The following is a 17,640-nucleotide window of genomic DNA, read 5'->3' on the forward strand; positions in this document are numbered from 1 at the left end:
ATCTATCTAATATTTTGTGGAAGCTTGAACTAGAGAGAGTAATATATTTGCGTTAGCATTACAATAAACAATTGCATGCTCAATTCTTTATTTGTCACAATTAGGGCCATTATACTTTAGTTGACAAACTAATCTCTTACCACAATCTCAAAGTGACCAAGAGAATGTTGACGATCTAAACATAGAACAGTCTCCAAGATACAGCCCAGTCTTTAGAGTGAGAAGAGATATAAAGCCTCTTCACTCAGCCTTGATTTCGAGGCTTGGCTGATGTTTTGGACACTTCAGCAGAAACAGGTGCTACAAATGAGAGAGGTGCTGGTGCTCTGGGTGTGTCTCCAGTGAAGACGCTGACACTTTAGACTTCCTCAAGCCAGCAGGGAGTCACTCTCCCTGGGCATGAAACACCCCCTCCGGCCATGCACTGTGAGACTGTGTTACTTCCCAGGCTAGAAGACCTATTTATTCCCGGCACAAAATGCTCACTCCCTATTTGTAACTTACTCACATACACTAGGAGGATTCTTCTCGCATTACTATACCTAATGACAGCTGGTAGTAAGTTACCAAATAAACAAGAAGAAACAGAGTAATACTGAAAGAAACACTTCTACATTCTCAAAAAAAAAAGAAAGAAACTCTTGCAGGTCCTGCTTGCGTTAAACCACTCACAACACACATACTTCTGAGCACATATGGTGCACATAACTTGAAAAAGAATAGAATAGAACATTTAACTACACACTGTAGAAACTTACTAGAACCAATGTTTTCAAATGCATGGAGTTATTTAAAAATACACAAAAAGCATAAAAAAATAGAATACAATAAAGAACAGAATGGAATTGAAAAGAATATTTAACATAAAAGTTACAAGAAGCAATTTTCAAATTTCAAGAGAACACAATAGAATAGAATAGAACAAATATATTTCAGTTAGAACACAATACAAAGTAAATGAGACTGAGATGGAACTCAACAGCTTGTGCAGACCAGAAATTACATCAAACTATGAAAATTATAAACAGGATTTCATAACTTTTCAGTATTACACATACTACTTGAATGAATGCTTTTCAATAACAGACTGAGAACTTTCTTCAAGTAGAGACTCCCTTATTGAGACCAAAAAGGAAGGAGAACATACCAGCAAGATTCTGTCTGGTTGCTGTGGGTACACTGGGAAAATAATGGTACAGGTTTCTGAGATTAATGATTCTGTTTTTGATGTTTCCTGGAAACAACACCGGAACTTAAAGTACTTTTCTAAACAGATGAACTCCTTGTACAAGGCAGAATACAGTCCACCTATAAAGACTCCATTTATATCACACTCAGTTCATCTTTATGATGCAAACCTCATTGCTTCAAGTCGGTTAATGCGTTTAAAATACTGTAGCTACTCCAATACAGGATAAGGCAAGGGAACATTTAAATTTGACACTACTTAACATAAGAAAGATTACAGCATGTATTTGACTACAATATCTCCCTGCTCTTGCTGAATGTGTCACCGACCTTATCATTCAACTTCACTTCCAGATATTGCATACAGCCTTTTGTAACTCAAACACAGCCTTTGAGAGTTTTTTTAGAGGCACTTTAGTTTAAAGTTAAATGAGGAGAACAGAAAACTCGCACTGCCCAACACTTCCCTGACACCTGCTGTGATTCTCCTCACTGATCCATCAGGACCATGTGTTAACATTATCCATAATCTCCTTTAGCCACAAACTAATAAACTCAGATTTGATTCAACCAAACCCATTATGGTCTGGGTCATTTCCTTATGCAACACCCACATTCATCACATCACGACCCGTCGCAAAATTACCAAGGTAAACAATAATTCCCACCAAAATACCACAAACAAAAACTACAACAAAGCAGTACATTTTCACAGGAAACTTGGTGTTAGCCAACCAATGTCATGAAAAAAAAGACAAAGTTTCATACTAAGTGGAGAAGGTCTCATATTTATTATGATTTACAGTAGGCTATAGTAGCAATAACTGTGGTATGGTATTTAGGAAGAAACTGTGGTTACCATGGTAATTTTTTTTTTTATATATATATATAAAGGGAGACGTTTTAACGGAAAGACAATAAAACAGCAGATAAACTCAAACACAAGATGCTGTATGGATGACAGGACTCTCACCCGCACGAGGTTGCTGACAGCCGCTTGCACTGCCGCCACTGGGCTAGTGAGATCTGGGATCGCTTTCCCATCAACTTCGCCCTCCTCGTGCATGATAACCAAGTGAGATATCTGCTGAGCCACCGGCTCCAGGATACTCTCTATCGTCTTGGTATGGAAAACTGGCATCCTGAAATCTAAATATCCTCAACACAACTGAGAATAAGGCACGTGTTCGCTCTGTCCTGCGCTTTACCCCGTTATTTCTTCAAAGGGCACCACGAACCAAACGTGTATTCCCGAATCTATCCCACTCATGCAGAGAAATCCCTAAACGCCTCCTCAACGACCGACGCCTTCTGTGGATAACCAAAGCCAGGCGCCCGGTGAGTGCGAACGAACGCACGTCTTAAAAGAGTCAGTGCTCGTCAACCAATCAGCGCAAAGGTTTCACGCCAATCGGAGCAGCTGATTGGTCCGCGCTGACGCTGTTTCCACTCTTCTCCTCCCCACCCTACCTGTGTTAAAGAGCTTCCCTGACTACGTTATGCAGTCAGTAGCCAAAAAGGGAATGCGTCGGGCTAGAATGACAAAGTGAGGATTCCGTGGATCACATTTGATTTTAATGATAGGTAATGGTGTTAGTGAAACGGAAACAAAGTAACTGATACTCAATGACAGACCATGCAAGCATGTCTATTCTTAGGCTGCAGCTTTTAATTCTGATCATCTGCTGATGTCTTCTTCGTGTGCTCATTTCTGCGTGACAGCATTAAATGTGTCGGTGGTGGACAATTAATCTTAGTTTTAGATAATGCTGTTGTCGAGCAACACACAAGATTCATAAGTTCACGTGCCTGCTAAATGTCTCTCTTATGAACTGGAAGCAAAAATACTTTTTCTCAAATAGGTTAAAAATATCACACACATGTATATTGGCTATGTAGACTACATACTAACGTTTTTCTTATGCTCACCAAGGCTGCATTTATTTAATAAAAAATACAGAAAAAATTATAATATTCTGAAATAATATTACAATTTAAAATAGCTTAATTGTTTTCTATTTAAATATATTTTAAACTGTGATTTATTCCTTTAATGGCAAAGCTGAATTTTCAGCAGACAGTTACTCCAGTCCTCAGTGTCAAATGAATCTTCAGAAATCATTCTGATAATCTGATTTGAGGCTCAAGAAACATTTAGGTAAAACTTTATTTCATAATGTCTGTTACACATTACATGTAGGCCTACTCGTCATAGTAACAGTAAATTATGCATAATTACATGAAGCTAACCCTAAACTAAACCTTAACCCTATCCCTAACCCTATCTATAGTATGTTGTTAATTAATAGTACTCAGTATTTAAATGTATAATAACACTAATTTACACTTAAATTTATAATTACATTTGGTTACACATTGAAACCAAATGTTTCTATAATTTTCATAATATTTTGTATAGCCTATATATATATTTAAGTGGACAGTAAAAACATTTAGCCTACTTGAGTACTGTCCTTAAGTACACTTTTTGAGTATCTGTACTTTACTTGAGTATAATTTTTTTCTGGAAACTTTTTACTTTAACTGTCAAGGTCCTTGACTAGAAAGTAACGTCAGTCCGGGGGTCGATTTTGGTTGCAGGGATTGCATTTTGGTTGGAAATGAAAGTCGGGTTGACATCAGAACCCAACGTCTGATTGAGAGACAAACCCCGATGTCAGATTGACGTCAGAACCCGATGTCAGATTGACGTCAGAACCCGATGTCAGATTGACGTTGGATTTTGGTTGCAAATGAAAGTCGGATTGACGTCAGAACCCGACTGATGTTGGTTTCTGACATCAACCCGATTCTCATTTTCAACTACAATACAACATCGGTCCAACGCTGGAGACTGACATCAATCTGGACGTTTGATTCTGACATCAACTTGATTTTTATTTTCAACGCTGCAAAAAATTATCGTGATTTTAACGGTCAAAGACTGTAAAAATGCTACAGTGAAAAACTGTTAAATGGTTAAGAGAAAGTTTCCTTACTTTATACGGTAAACAACTGTGATAGATCTAACGATAAATTTTATGTAATTTTACTGTAAAATACTGTTGAATTTACAGTTTTTGGAAGTGAAAAAGAACAAGTCATTGTATAATTTACAGTGAAAAAGCGTAAATTGACATTCCCACAATTCCCTGCGTGACACTTCACATTTGATGTATTTTTGTTGAAATAACTATGTTTCTTCATAGTTTTCTTAGTTTTTTCTAATCAGTTATGTACATTAGGGTTTTATGTTACATTTAATGTTGTTAAATTAATGCTTATTGCATTTCTAAAATTTCAGGTGTGTTACCATGATGGTGTTTAGTGTTTGTATGAATGACATTGTGCAGCTTCTATATATTATTATTAACTTTCTTGTGAATAAGCTGTTTGTGATGATCTTCAATTCATTATGTGACTTTCATCTCCACTGTGGTTGTCAGTGTGTTACTATGGTACAAAAAAGATATAAATACATCATTAGGTCAATTAATTAACATTATATCATATAATTAAATACGGTTTATTACTGTAAATTTAAGTAAAGTCTGTAAAATCTAAAATGTTGCTACTGTATTTTTGACGGTAAAGTTCTGGCAACCACAGCTGCCGGTATTTTACCGTAAATTTAACAGATTTTTTTTTACAGTGTGGGTTTGGTCTTGTTTTGGAGCACACTAGCTTATAGACAACAGTAAGGCTAACATATTCATACTAAAAGCCAAATAACTTTTCATAGAGACTTTAAATAGGGCACTATTTCATATATAATTGTCTTTATGTCAGTTTTTATCAATTTGAATGTGTCCTTGCTGAATAGAAGTAAAAAAAAATAATATATATATATATATATATCCTGTAAATCTTTTTCACACAGACATACGAAAACACTGACTTCAGCTTCTGTAAGTGACGTGCATATAGCAATATATATATTTGAGTTCAATTAAAATGCAGTTATAATTTAAAAAAACTACCTATGTCAAAACAATGTAGAAATTCTTAATTTGAGGGGAACTGCTGGACACTCAATATATTGCCCTCCTTTGGTTTAGCCTACTTTAGATGATGAGTTTAGAGACCAGAATAAACATTTAGTTAAAGAGAGACTGACTCCCCATAAAGAGACATTCTGTTTGCAGGCAAAAAGACAGGGCTTCATTTAGATATCTGTGTTTAGGACATCTGCAGGAAAGTATTGTATAGAGTTATCATTATGTACATAATTCAAAAGTTAGATCTTTAGACGAGTAAGGCTATATTGTGACTTTGTTTCAGAGACCATTCAGTGCTAACCGCTAATAAGGAAGAAAACACAAGGCAACTGTAAGGTTACCAAATAAGGAGAGATTTCAGATAGAGGAGCACAGAGAAGTGCTTTGCAACACTAATAAGGTAAATTGTTTATTATATAAGTAGCAGCTGCCATTGAACCTTGTAAGAGCAGAGTCACTAGAGGATGCTTCTTTCACATCTAGGACGTAGTCTGCAGTCTCTCAATGTTTCAGACTTGACAGGAGAACTACTGCTTTGTGCTTTTAAACTCTTTTAGACATCAAAAGATGTCAGACAGTTCACATTTCAAATAACCTTATAAAAAATTGTATTGTATTCAATATTTTCAGTATCTGTCTCTCCTCCCTTTCAGTCATGAGTTTTATTATAGAAAATATAAATGGAAACCACTGACTAATTATTATCTGATGATTTAGATTAATTATTAATGGTCACCATAAATTGTCCTTATAAATTGTATTACTAATATTGGTGTTGAAACTGTTTGTATTGAAATGGAACGGTGCAGAACCGGCCTCTTTACAGCCAAGGTGAGTAATGCTGTGCTCAGCAATTTCATGTCATCCAGCCCTACTGCTGACTAGTCCATATTTCCTGTAGCTGTGGATACCCTGTTTTTAATGCAAGGCTGGAATATGCAGTGATGGAGACAACTGAGATAACAAGATAACTAGCCTACAGTTATCTCCATGAAGAGATTTCAAGCCATCCTTTATCGCTGCCCAGCACAAAGTGTGCAAAATAAATTATTTAGGTAAAACTTACTTCTGGCTGTCTAAGAAAAAGTACTGTCTTTAATATCAAAGCTACCCAGATTGCACATACACATACCGTATATAGATAGGTAGGTTAGACTGCAGAGACACACTTAAAATAAATTCCATAATTTTTCTAATGATGCAGCAGGCAGCGCCCTCCAATGTTCAACGAGAGTCATTACAGAACTCAAAAACATGCACCTGTCATTTAACACGTGCTATAAACATCCCATCTGTTGAAACCACGATCTTTAATATTGGCACACTATAAAAAAATATGTCATTTGAAAATCTGACAATTAAATATTGACTCAACAAATTGCTTTCAACTAATTATCCCCAAACAAAAAGATGCATTGTGGTAATTTTAGCTTAAGGTCTTAAGATAAAATTGTAAAAAATATATTCACTGAACATATTAAATTGTGTTCAGCCAATCCATCAAGTAGAAGTGAAAAATCTATGTTTGCCGAACAAACACAGGCTGGATTAGTACCCCCAGGGACCCCTGGACACTGAAGTTCATGGGCCCCCCTCCCCTACCTGACAACCACACCCTCCAAAGGAACACACACACACACACACACACACACACACACACACACACATACACACACACACACACACACACACACACACACACACACACACACACACACACACACACACACACACACACACACACAATACTAAGGCCCACCAGGTGTGGGATTTTACATGCCAAATCACTTTTGGTCAAAAGCTGAATGACTAGTTCACAAGACAATGATACAAAAAAAATTCTGAAAAGTAGGGCTGAACGATTTGGGGATTGCGATATGTGATTGCGATATAATAAACAAATGGTTTCATGAGTCAACTTGCTTGGTTCTCAAGTAAAATGCACACACATATTAGTGATAATGCTGAAATGTGTATTTCTCAACTCAAACTATAAACAACAACTAAATGCACTGTTTTTTCAAATTAAAACAATATTTTTTACAAAATTTTATATTGACATCTTTGCATTACTGCAAACTTGTTATTTGTCTCAATAATACAATAGTAAAAAAAAATCCTTGCGCCTCTCTGCTCAAGGGACCCTGGGTCTGTCCCTGGGTTGCCCGTATGGTCTGGGCCAGGGTCTGACTCACCAATAATTTAGTGAAGAAAACGGGACTCACTACGACACAGTGAGTATTTAACAAGAGTTGTTATTGCATATTTGTTCATTCCATATTTGTGTCAAATACTGTTAGCTCTTATGATATGTAATTTGTGTTAAGTTGCTTTATTGAGAGCCGCCATGAGACATGCTGCATAAGTTACGAAGTTGATGATGTCTGCCATTTTGTGTTAGTCTGGGGGGAACTCCTAGTACTAGCTTGTTGAGGACACAACGTGGCCATGGTATCATTTTAGGCAACCTGACATCCTCAGTTGGGAACCTAATTTAACTATTATTGTTATTAATACAGAACTATAAACCTAAATTTTCTAAACATTTTTAATTTACTGAATAAATGTTTCAAATACAGTCTTTCAAATTCAATAAGATTATCAATAAAAATAAAAGTGGTGTTTGGGTTAATGCTAATGTTACTTCAAAACGTAGTATTATTTGATATTACATTGACATTATTAATTAATTGACTAGTTTAATGAATTTAATGAACGAGGACCAAATTTGTTTGTTGTAATCCACTAATGTATCCACCTTATTTTCAAAGCAGAAGTAAGCTATTTTACGTGAATATGCAAGACTTCCAATTCATTTGTTGCCAGTGTTACTGCTATCCGCCATAGACATCCTCATGAATTTAAAATTCATTAAGATGTTTTAAGGTAAAAAATATTGCTGCATGTGATTTAAAGACATAAATGAATCAAATTTGGCAGTGTTATGTAAAAAAATTCAGTTCTGTCACTTGTCGTCAGCTATTTGATGCAAAGGAGGCTTTGTCATTTATTTATTTTGCAGGTTTTCAGCATAAGAAGTCCATGCAGTGCCGCTTTTTGCAAGTTTTCATCACATCACCAAGACATCCTTTTCAAGTTCTACAGAACTGGCTATTGGTCATTTAATGCAACTTCCTTTCCCTGTTTACACCCAGAATGTGTTTGTATTTTTAAAACAATTGGGGCTTTAAAAACACATCTGTGGAGGGTACATCCAAAGACTGGCATTAAGGAGAATGCCACATTTTCTTGTGACAACTTTGAATTTAAGGACATCTGCTCTCAATCAACATTTCTTCATCATTTAAGAGGACATCATGAGTTCAAAGCACCTCCTGTGAGAATATTACAGTTTTTCTCGATTGTTTACACACATTTTCTGAAAGCATGCCTCATATTCTCAGAACTCTACACACAAATCCAAAAAAACACACACAATGGGCAAAACCCCTCAATTCTCCTGCAAAATGAAACTTTACATTCAAAACAATGTTATTTCTTCTCAAAATGGTATTTTGTTTTCAAATGACACACACAAACCATCATATGAATAGACATTTATAAGAACCAGTTGAACACTGATGTGCTCAATGTAAAACACTATGATGAATGGAAAACACTTCTTCTCCATTCATCATAATGACTTAGGCCTTTTTTTTGTTCAGTGTTACACTTACTACAGACAGTACATACATAAGTGTGCTGTAAAATATTTGAGAATATTGTTTTTATACTCAGAACACACAAATACATGGTAACAAATATATTTTATTTTTCCCACAAAAACAATGTACACAGTGTACATCCCAACCAACACAAAGTTGTACATACAGTGGTCTACATACATTTATAAAACAACAGAAGAATTGACTGTATACAGTTACAGTAAAAAAAAAAATAATCCAATGTTGGCATCCATTGCTCCATTGAAGAGCTGACCTGTTGCCCTTTTATGCTAAAGCTCTGGGGCCGTATTCACAAAGAATTGTAAGGCTAAAAGTAGCTCCTAACTGGCGAATTTAGGAGCAACTCCTAAAAATAATGGGCGTGTCACTCGTAACTTTAGGACTCCTAATTTTTTTCACTAAGAGTAATTCACGAAGCATTTTAGCCCTAAAAGTAGCACCTAAGTCTGGGACAGCTTAAAAGAAGTCGAGAGGACTCCTAACTCACTAAGACCTATTCACAAACCGCTTTTTGTGGCATTTCACGTTGCGATGTTTTGAAATGCGTATGCGGCGGCAACAGGAGCTTCCAATCACGAGGGAACAATTTTGCATTGTAGGCATAACTAGGGATGCAATAACATCACCAACAACAACCAAACCTAGGCTACTCATTGCATGTAAACTAATTGTAACGTTTCATTGTGAATCAAATTAAAATGTTCTTCTCTTTGCAAACGTAGGCAGAGGCATATAGTGACAGATTAATTCAATAATGTTGCAAAGATATTGCATCAATCCATATGTTTCATTAGGCTACTAGGCTATTTGTTTTGCCTTACTCTTTATTCATTTAGGCTATTTATTCAGTTATTCATCATCTTCCGTCCTTTGCACTACTTGTGTAGCGCACGCATTCTCAGACCTGTCACCTGTCACTCATCATCGTAGGGGAGGTGTTTGGAATCATTCCCGCGTTACAATCATCAGCCAATCAAGGTGGTCACTTCAGTCAAGCTTGTGCATGAGTAATGACGTCATCCATAGCAACGAAGACTCACTCTTAGTTTAGGAGTTGTCATTTTTCTTTACTAAGAGTAGGTCTGAAAGGCGTTGTGAATAACTTTTAAGAGAAAACTCCTAGCTAAAATCTTTTAGTGCGATTTAGGAGTACTCCTAGTGGTAAGATAAAATGCTTTGTGAATACGGCCCCTGATTGCTAATTGTAAAACTGTGTGACGGATGTTTGCCCATGTGATGAGTCAGTGTGCATATTTGAATGGCAGTGTGTTCCTTGTGAAAACAAGAGATTTTCTGCATGAAAATTGTGCCAAAAGCAGAGAATTGTGTGTAGTGTTTGGAAAAAAGTGTGTTTTAGAACTGCAATTTGAGTGTAAAGCAGGAATTGTGCTTGTAGTTTAGCAGAATTGGTTCAGGGGGTTGGTGAATGAGTTACATGTTGTGGTCATTGTGTCTCAAGTACCAGAAAATGTGTGTAAACAATCGAGAAAAACTGTAAAATTCAGATGAAATTACACTAAACACTGAGTGAAGTAACCCTGAAGTACTTCCCGTTTTTCACGTTTAATGTTTAAACTGTTAAGATGCAGTTTCATGAACTCAAATAAAAGTACCTCTTGTGAAAATACAAAAATTCAAGTGAAGTTACACTGAACATTTAAAGTAACCCTCTCCAGTTACTTGCATCTTATGGTGTTTTTGACGTTTTTGCACTATAGCAAATATTTGTAGATGTTTAATGTTTAAACTGTTAAAATACCTAAATACTAAAATTTAAGTGAAATTTCTCTAAACACTGGGTTACACTCCCCAGTTACTTACATTTTATGGTATTTTTTGATGTTTTTACAGATAATTGATGTTTTTCAAATTTGATTTTGTTCATGTAAGGTGCAATTCATCAGCTTTGCGTATCTTATCAGAATCCTGAATTTAAATGCATGATTTTTAAGGTATACTGTGCAGAATGTATTTTCAATGTATTTACCATTTTAAGGTATTTTCACAATATTGTTGTAGATTTTATAAAATGTATAAAATAAACTATTATATTATTAAATAAACTGCAGAATGGCTTGAGTGTTTAGTATATAATGATGTAATAATTATTTTATTTTTTATACGGGGAATAAACAATACAGTAAAGTTGCTTTACTAATATAAATTTAACAATATACATTTTTAGTTTAGGTAAAACAAAAAAAGAATGCTACTACAATTTGAAATATATAATTGGGCCAATAACATGGTTTGGTAAACTTTTTTTTCAATTGTTTCAACGTATTATTTCTCATTGAGCCAATATAACATACACTTACACATACACACATAAATGTAATTTTGTTTAATATATAATACAGTTGTACTGTATGTATAGTTTATGTTTAGTCGTAGCTAAACTTAACTGTCTGCTATAGCGAAGGACATGTATGGCGGAGGAGTCATTACTGTAGGTTACAGGAAACAGTGTGTTATTAGCCTATATATAAACATATTTCATGCTTGTCATTTTTCTGTAAACCAAACTCTCTCCTTTTTAGGTAAAGATCTTTTTCTGTCATAAGCATTTTGTATTCTTGGTAAGAGGAAGAATATTATGCTGTCGGAGGATACAAATAGTCTTGGTGATTCACTACTTCCACTATTTTCACTATGCACTATTTTCTCTCACATTCTCATGTTTTATTTTGATTTTGAGGCCAACTCTTGCAATTAAGTACATTTTACTGCTTAGTTTCTAACGGACACGTCTCCAAAACCCTGATATCATCTTCTTGTAAACAACAACATGTGGTTGTCCGTTGTTCTCAGGAAAGTTCTCAGCATCTAGTTATTTCCTGTTCATTTTAGTGCTTCAACATAAACTTTTTTCAGTTTATTGCCAAGGCAATGTTTCTAATTTTCGTTTAGTTTAAGTTTTTCAACCAATATTTATATTTTATTTTATTTCAATTAGCAGAAATGTTTTGATAGTTTTAGTTTTAGTTTTAGTTAACGATAACAACCCAGTTTAAATGCATCTCATCACTTTTGTGACATGCCCCAATTTTACCATATAAGATTTAATTATAATTAGTTTAATGGGACTGTTTAAAGAGAAGAAAATGTAAAAAAAAAATGTTTAACTGAAATTAGAGGTTTTTTTTAACTGAATTTACTGAAAAAATGTCCACGGTCTTCCACTTGTAGAACTTTTTCTTTTCTTTTGTTGTAACAAAGAGAAGATATTTTGAAGAATGGTCTCACTCATTATAATGAAACAAAATTGGTGCCCATTGACATTTCTCAGAATCTCTTTCTTTTTTTCTTTTTTTTTGCATGCTACAGGTTTGGAACAATATGAGGGTGAGTAAATGATGACGGAGTTTTAATTTTGTGGTGAAGTATAGAGTATTTAAAAAGGCAGATGTGTATTATTCACTGGTCATGGCTATATTAATTTTAATATGCACTGAGTTTAAAAGATGAAAGAACTAAAGATCGTGGTTTCAACAGATGGGATGTTTATAGCACGTGTTAAATGACAGGTGCATGTTTTTGAGTTCTGTAATGACTCTCGTTGAACATTGGGGCGCGCTGCCTGCTACAGCATTAGAAAAATTATGGAATTTATTTTAAGTGTGTCTCTGCAGTCTAACCTACCTTTCTATATACGGTATGTGTATATGGTATGTGCAATCTGGGTTGCTTTGATATTAAAGACAGTACTTTTGCTTAGACAGCCAGAAGTAAGTTTTGCCTAAATAATTTATTTTGCACACTTTGTGCTGGGCAGCGATAAAGGATGGCTTGAAATCTCTTCATGGAGATAACTGTAGGCTAGTTATCTTGTTATCTCAGGTGTCTCCATCACTGCATATTCCAGCCTCGCATTAAAGGGGTCATATAATGCCATTTTTGTACAAGCTAATATGATTCTTTAGGGTCTAAATTAAAAGTTTGTAATATACTTTAATTAAAAATTCTCATTAGTATTGTAAGAAAACACTAATTTTACCTGGTCAAAAACAGCTCTGTTTTCAGCACGCCGTTTCAGTGCATGTGTCTTTAAATGATAATGAGCTTTGCTCACCCCGCCCCTCTGTTCTGTGGGTACACCGTATTAGACATTCTCTGACCGTATCTAACACAATAACCACGTGTTATTCGTTATAAACGTGGGATTATGAATTATATTGAGAACGTCGTACATAGAAAACATGCCGTAATGTACCCTGAGACGCATTCATCGTGAAGCCTGCAGCAAGGTTTGCAAATTTCGCAAAGATTAATATAAATACTAATATAAAGGTTAATAAAACATTACACTCACATCTTCTGGAGGTTCAGCAGGAACACGTTGGTACCGATCCGTTTTTTCTCGTTTGTGAAGCTGTCTGGTGTGAAATGGCGCAAACATGAAAGCACAGACGATCGTGGGGAATCCCCGTGAGGGAATCCCCGCGTCAATCCTTTGGGCATATTGCTTCAAAAACAAAACTCAGCCACTGCTTCTTCAACGGCTCGGATTTAGGAACATCCAAATGACTGCTGTGTTCCTTATTACATCTAAGAACAGAACACCACAATCGCTTAGACGCCATTCTACTCCAGCATATAAACAATGGCGGACTACTATGACGACGGCTGTCACAGCTTGCTCAGGGCGGGTCTTGTGTTGAAACACGGCTGTCAATCACAATAGCGGGAGGGGCGTACGATCTTATGACGTCACAATATCGAACGGCTTGATTTCAGAGATGGTCAAACATATAAGGAGATTAAAACAAAACCACTGGATGGATTTTTATCATGATAGGATGGTTGTGTACAGGCACTGCCAACAGACATTTCAGTGCAATCAACTTGTAAAAGTGCATGTACCATTATATGACCCCTTTAAAAACAGGGTATCCACAGCTACAGGAAATATGGACTAGTCAGCAGTAGGGCTGGATGACATTAAATTGCTGAGCACAGCATTACTCACCTTGGCTGTAAAGAGGCCGGTTCTGCACCGTTCCATTTCACCAATATTAGTAATACAATTTATAAGGACAATTTATAATGGTGACCATTAATAATTAATCTAAATCATCAGATAATAATTAGTCAGTGGTTTTTATTAAATTTTTATTAAATTTTTAAATTTTATAAAAATGTTCAGTGTAACTTCACTTGAATTTTTGTATTTTCACAAGAGGTCATTTTGAGTTCATGAAACTGCATATTAACAGTTTAAACATTAAACGTGAAAAACGGGAAGTACTTCAGGGTTACTTCACTCAGTGTTTAGTGTAATTTCATCTGAATTTTAATATTCTCACAGGAGGTGCTTTGAACTCATGATGTCCTCTTAAATGATGAAGAAATGTTGATTGAGAGCAGATGTCCAGATGTCCAAAGTTGTCACAAGAAAATGTGGCATTCTCCTTAATGCCAGTCTTTGGATGTACCCTCCACAGATGTGTTTTTAAAGCCCCAATTGTTTTAAAAATACAAACACATTCTGGGTGTAAACAGGGAAAGGAAGTTGCATTAAATGACCAATAGCCAGTTCTGTAGAACTTGAAAAGGATGTCTTGGTGATGTGATGAAAACTTGCAAAAGCGGCACTGCATGGACTTCTTATGCTGAAAACCTGCAAAATAAATAAATGACAAAGCCTCCTTTGCATCAAATAGCTGACGACAAGTGACAGAACTGAATTTTTTTACATAACACTGCCAAATTTGATTCATTTATGTCTTTAAATCACATGCAGCAATATTTTTAACCTTAAAACATCTTAATGAATTTTAAATTCATGAGGATGTCTATGGCGGATAGCAGTAACACTGGCAACAAATGAATTGGAAGTCTTGCATATTCACGTAAAATAGCTTACTTCTGCTTTGAAAATAAGGTGGATACATTAGTGGATTACAACAAACAAATTTGGTCCTCGTTCATTAAATTCATTAAACTAGTCAATTAATTAATAATGTCAATGTAATATCAAATAATACTACGTTTTGAAGTAACATTAGCATTAACCCAAACACCACTTTTATTTTTATTGATAATCTTATTGAATTTGAAAGACTGTATTTGAAACATTTATTCAGTAAATTAAAAATGTTTAGAAAATTTAGGTTTATAGTTCTGTATTAATAACAATAATAGTTAAATTAGGTTCCCAACTGAGGATGTCAGGTTGCCTAAAATGATACCATGGCCACGTTGTGTCCTCAACAAGCTAGTACTAGGAGTTCCCCCCAGACTAACACAAAATGGCAGACATCATCAACTTCGTAACTTATGCAGCATGTCTCATGGCGGCTCTAAATAAAGCAACTTAACACAAATTACATATCATAAGAGCTAACAGTATTTGACACAAATATGGAATGAACAAATATGCAATAACAACTCTTGTTAAATACTCACTGTGTCGTAGTGAGTCCCGTTTTCTTCACTAAATTATTTGTGAGTCAGACCCTGGCCCAGACCATACGGGCAACCCAGGGACAGACCCAGGGTCCCTTGAGCAGAGAGGCGCAAGATTTTTTTTTTACTATTGTATTATTGAGACAAATAACAAGTTTGCAGTAATGCAAAGATGTCAATATAAAATTTTGTAAAAAATATTGTTTTAATCTGAAAAAACAGTGCATTTAGTTGTTGTTTCTAGTTTGAGTTGAGAAATACACATTTCAGCATAATCACTAATATGTGTGTGCATTTTACTTGAGAACCAAGCAAGTTGACTCATGAAACCATTTGTTTATTATATCGCAATCGCATATCGCAATCCCCAAATCGTTCAGCTCTACTTTTCAGAATTTTTTTTGTATCATTGTCTTGTGTCTTGTGAACTAGTCATTCAGCTTTTGACCAAAAGTGATTTGGCATGTAAAATCCCACACCTGGTGGGCCTTAGTATTGTGTGTGTGTGTGTGTGTCACGGTTCATAAATTCATTGTTTCCTTCGTGTCTCGTGTAACTGTTGTTCTGTGTGTGTGTGTGTGTGAGTGGGCGTGGCACTCATTCCGGAGGATCAGCGATCCAGCTGATCTCATTCATCACCCCAGCTGCAGCTCATTCAGTCTCCTATAAAACCTCACCGCATTATTCTCTCATTGTCAGATCGTTGGTTGATGTCTCCCGTTTGTGATCCCAGTATTGTCGACGTTCCTGTTTCCTGTTCCAGTTCCTGTTCTCTGTTCTTCGGATATCGTCTTCACTTGGGTTTCACGGTTACGGCACTTCACCACGGACCTCGCTGACCATCCAGTCCCTGTGTCACCAGCGTCTCTCTCATCTTCGGACTTTCACCTGTTACATCATCGGACTAGCACCTGTTACATCATCGGACTTTCACTTGTTATTTCTTCAATAAACCTGAGTTACTTGCATTCTGCTTCCGTCGTCTTGATTCAACATGACAGAACGATCTGACCACGCTATGGAAGCAGCAAGTGATCCTTCATCTCTGGAAACCTTTGTCAGCACCAGTATACAACGCATGGATCACCAAGAGAAAAACCTCAACGACACAGCTCGGGCAGTCCAAGCGCTGGTGACACAGGTGTCCGAGCTCACCCAGCAACTTCAGACCTTGCGTAATCCCACTGCGCCACCCACACCGCCCGTTCCCCCCACACCACCGGAGAACACCTCCCAGTCGGAGCCGTGCCTTCCTATACCTGAGGCATATGCAGGTGAGCCAAGCTTTTGCAGAGCGTTTTTGACTCGCTGCTCGATGCATTTTTCCCTGCAGCCGAGAACCTTCGCCAATGAGTCAGCCAAGGTGGCTTTCGTTTTGACTCTCCTGACTGGGAAGGCAGCACTCTGGGGAACGGCGGTGTGGGAGAATCAAGACCCATGCTGCACCTCGTTCCAGACACTCTCCGCCGAAATGAAGAGCGTCTTCGACCGCGCCAGCACCGGGAGAGAGGCGGCCCGCATCTTAGCTGAGCTAAGACAAGGAGAGAGGTCAGTTTCTGACTATTCTATTGAGTTTCGTACTTTGGCGGTAGAGTGTCATTGGAACGAGGAGGCGCAGTGGGACATGTTCCTGCATGGGCTGGCTGACCGCATCCAAAAGGAGATCTACGCCCTGGACCTGCCCAGGTCTCTAAACGGACTTATAGAACTGGCACTTCGAGTAGACGCTCGTTTATCCCGTGTGGAGCGGAGAAGATTGCCTGGTCGAATGGCGGAAGGAGTAGAGCTTCCACGGTCCAGCGGCGGGGATGCGGTCAGCCCCGTCTACGATCACGAGCCCATGCAGGTTGGGCGGGCTCGGCTTACTCGGGAGGAGAAGGAAAGGCGGAGGTCCCAAGGACTTTGTCTTTACTGTGGAGCAGCTGGTCACTTTGCGTTCGGTTGTCCGGTAAAAGGGCAAGCCCGACAGTAATTCTGAGGCTACTGTCGGGTGGGATCTCCGCCGAGAAGACCTCACCAACATCTACGCTCCTCCCAGTAAGACTGAGGTGGTCAGCTCACGAGCACGACGGACAAGCACTGGTGGATTCAGGGGCAGAAGGTAATTTTATGGACTGCACGTTTGCTCACAAGTTTCAAGTCCCCTTATTACCACTCACCCGCAAGATAGAAGTCTGCGCACTCAATGGTCAAGATCTACCCAACATTTCACACACCACCAGACCCGTCACGCTCATCACATCTGGCAACCACATTGAGACCCTATCATTTTACATTCTGGACTCCCCTCTTGCACCCATAGTTTTAGGACATCCCTGGCTCATCAAACATAATCCCAAGATAGACTGGCAGCAGCGCAC

General features: G+C 37.2%; 1 protein-coding gene across 5 annotated transcripts in view; it reads right to left on the reverse strand.

The window, feature by feature from the left end:
- Positions 1-2,534, reverse strand: part of vcla (vinculin a) — a 42,167-nt gene extending 39,633 nt beyond the window's left edge. For 4 of the 5 annotated variants that reach the window (XM_082154185.1, XM_082154186.1, XM_082154184.1 and 1 more), the window contains exon 1: positions 2,162-2,534. In XM_082154185.1, coding sequence (XP_082010311.1) covers positions 2,162-2,329 — 168 coding nt within the window. In that variant the 5' untranslated portion in view covers positions 2,330-2,534. The remainder of the gene's footprint in view (positions 1-2,161) is intronic. The other variant, XM_082154187.1, reaches the window with a different exon arrangement.
- Positions 2,535-17,640: the final 15,106 nt, after the last annotated feature.

Source organism: Leuciscus leuciscus, assembly GCF_965113295.1.
Source record: "Leuciscus leuciscus genome assembly, chromosome: 22".
In the NCBI taxonomy this organism is placed as follows: Eukaryota; Metazoa; Chordata; class Actinopteri; order Cypriniformes; family Leuciscidae; genus Leuciscus; species Leuciscus leuciscus.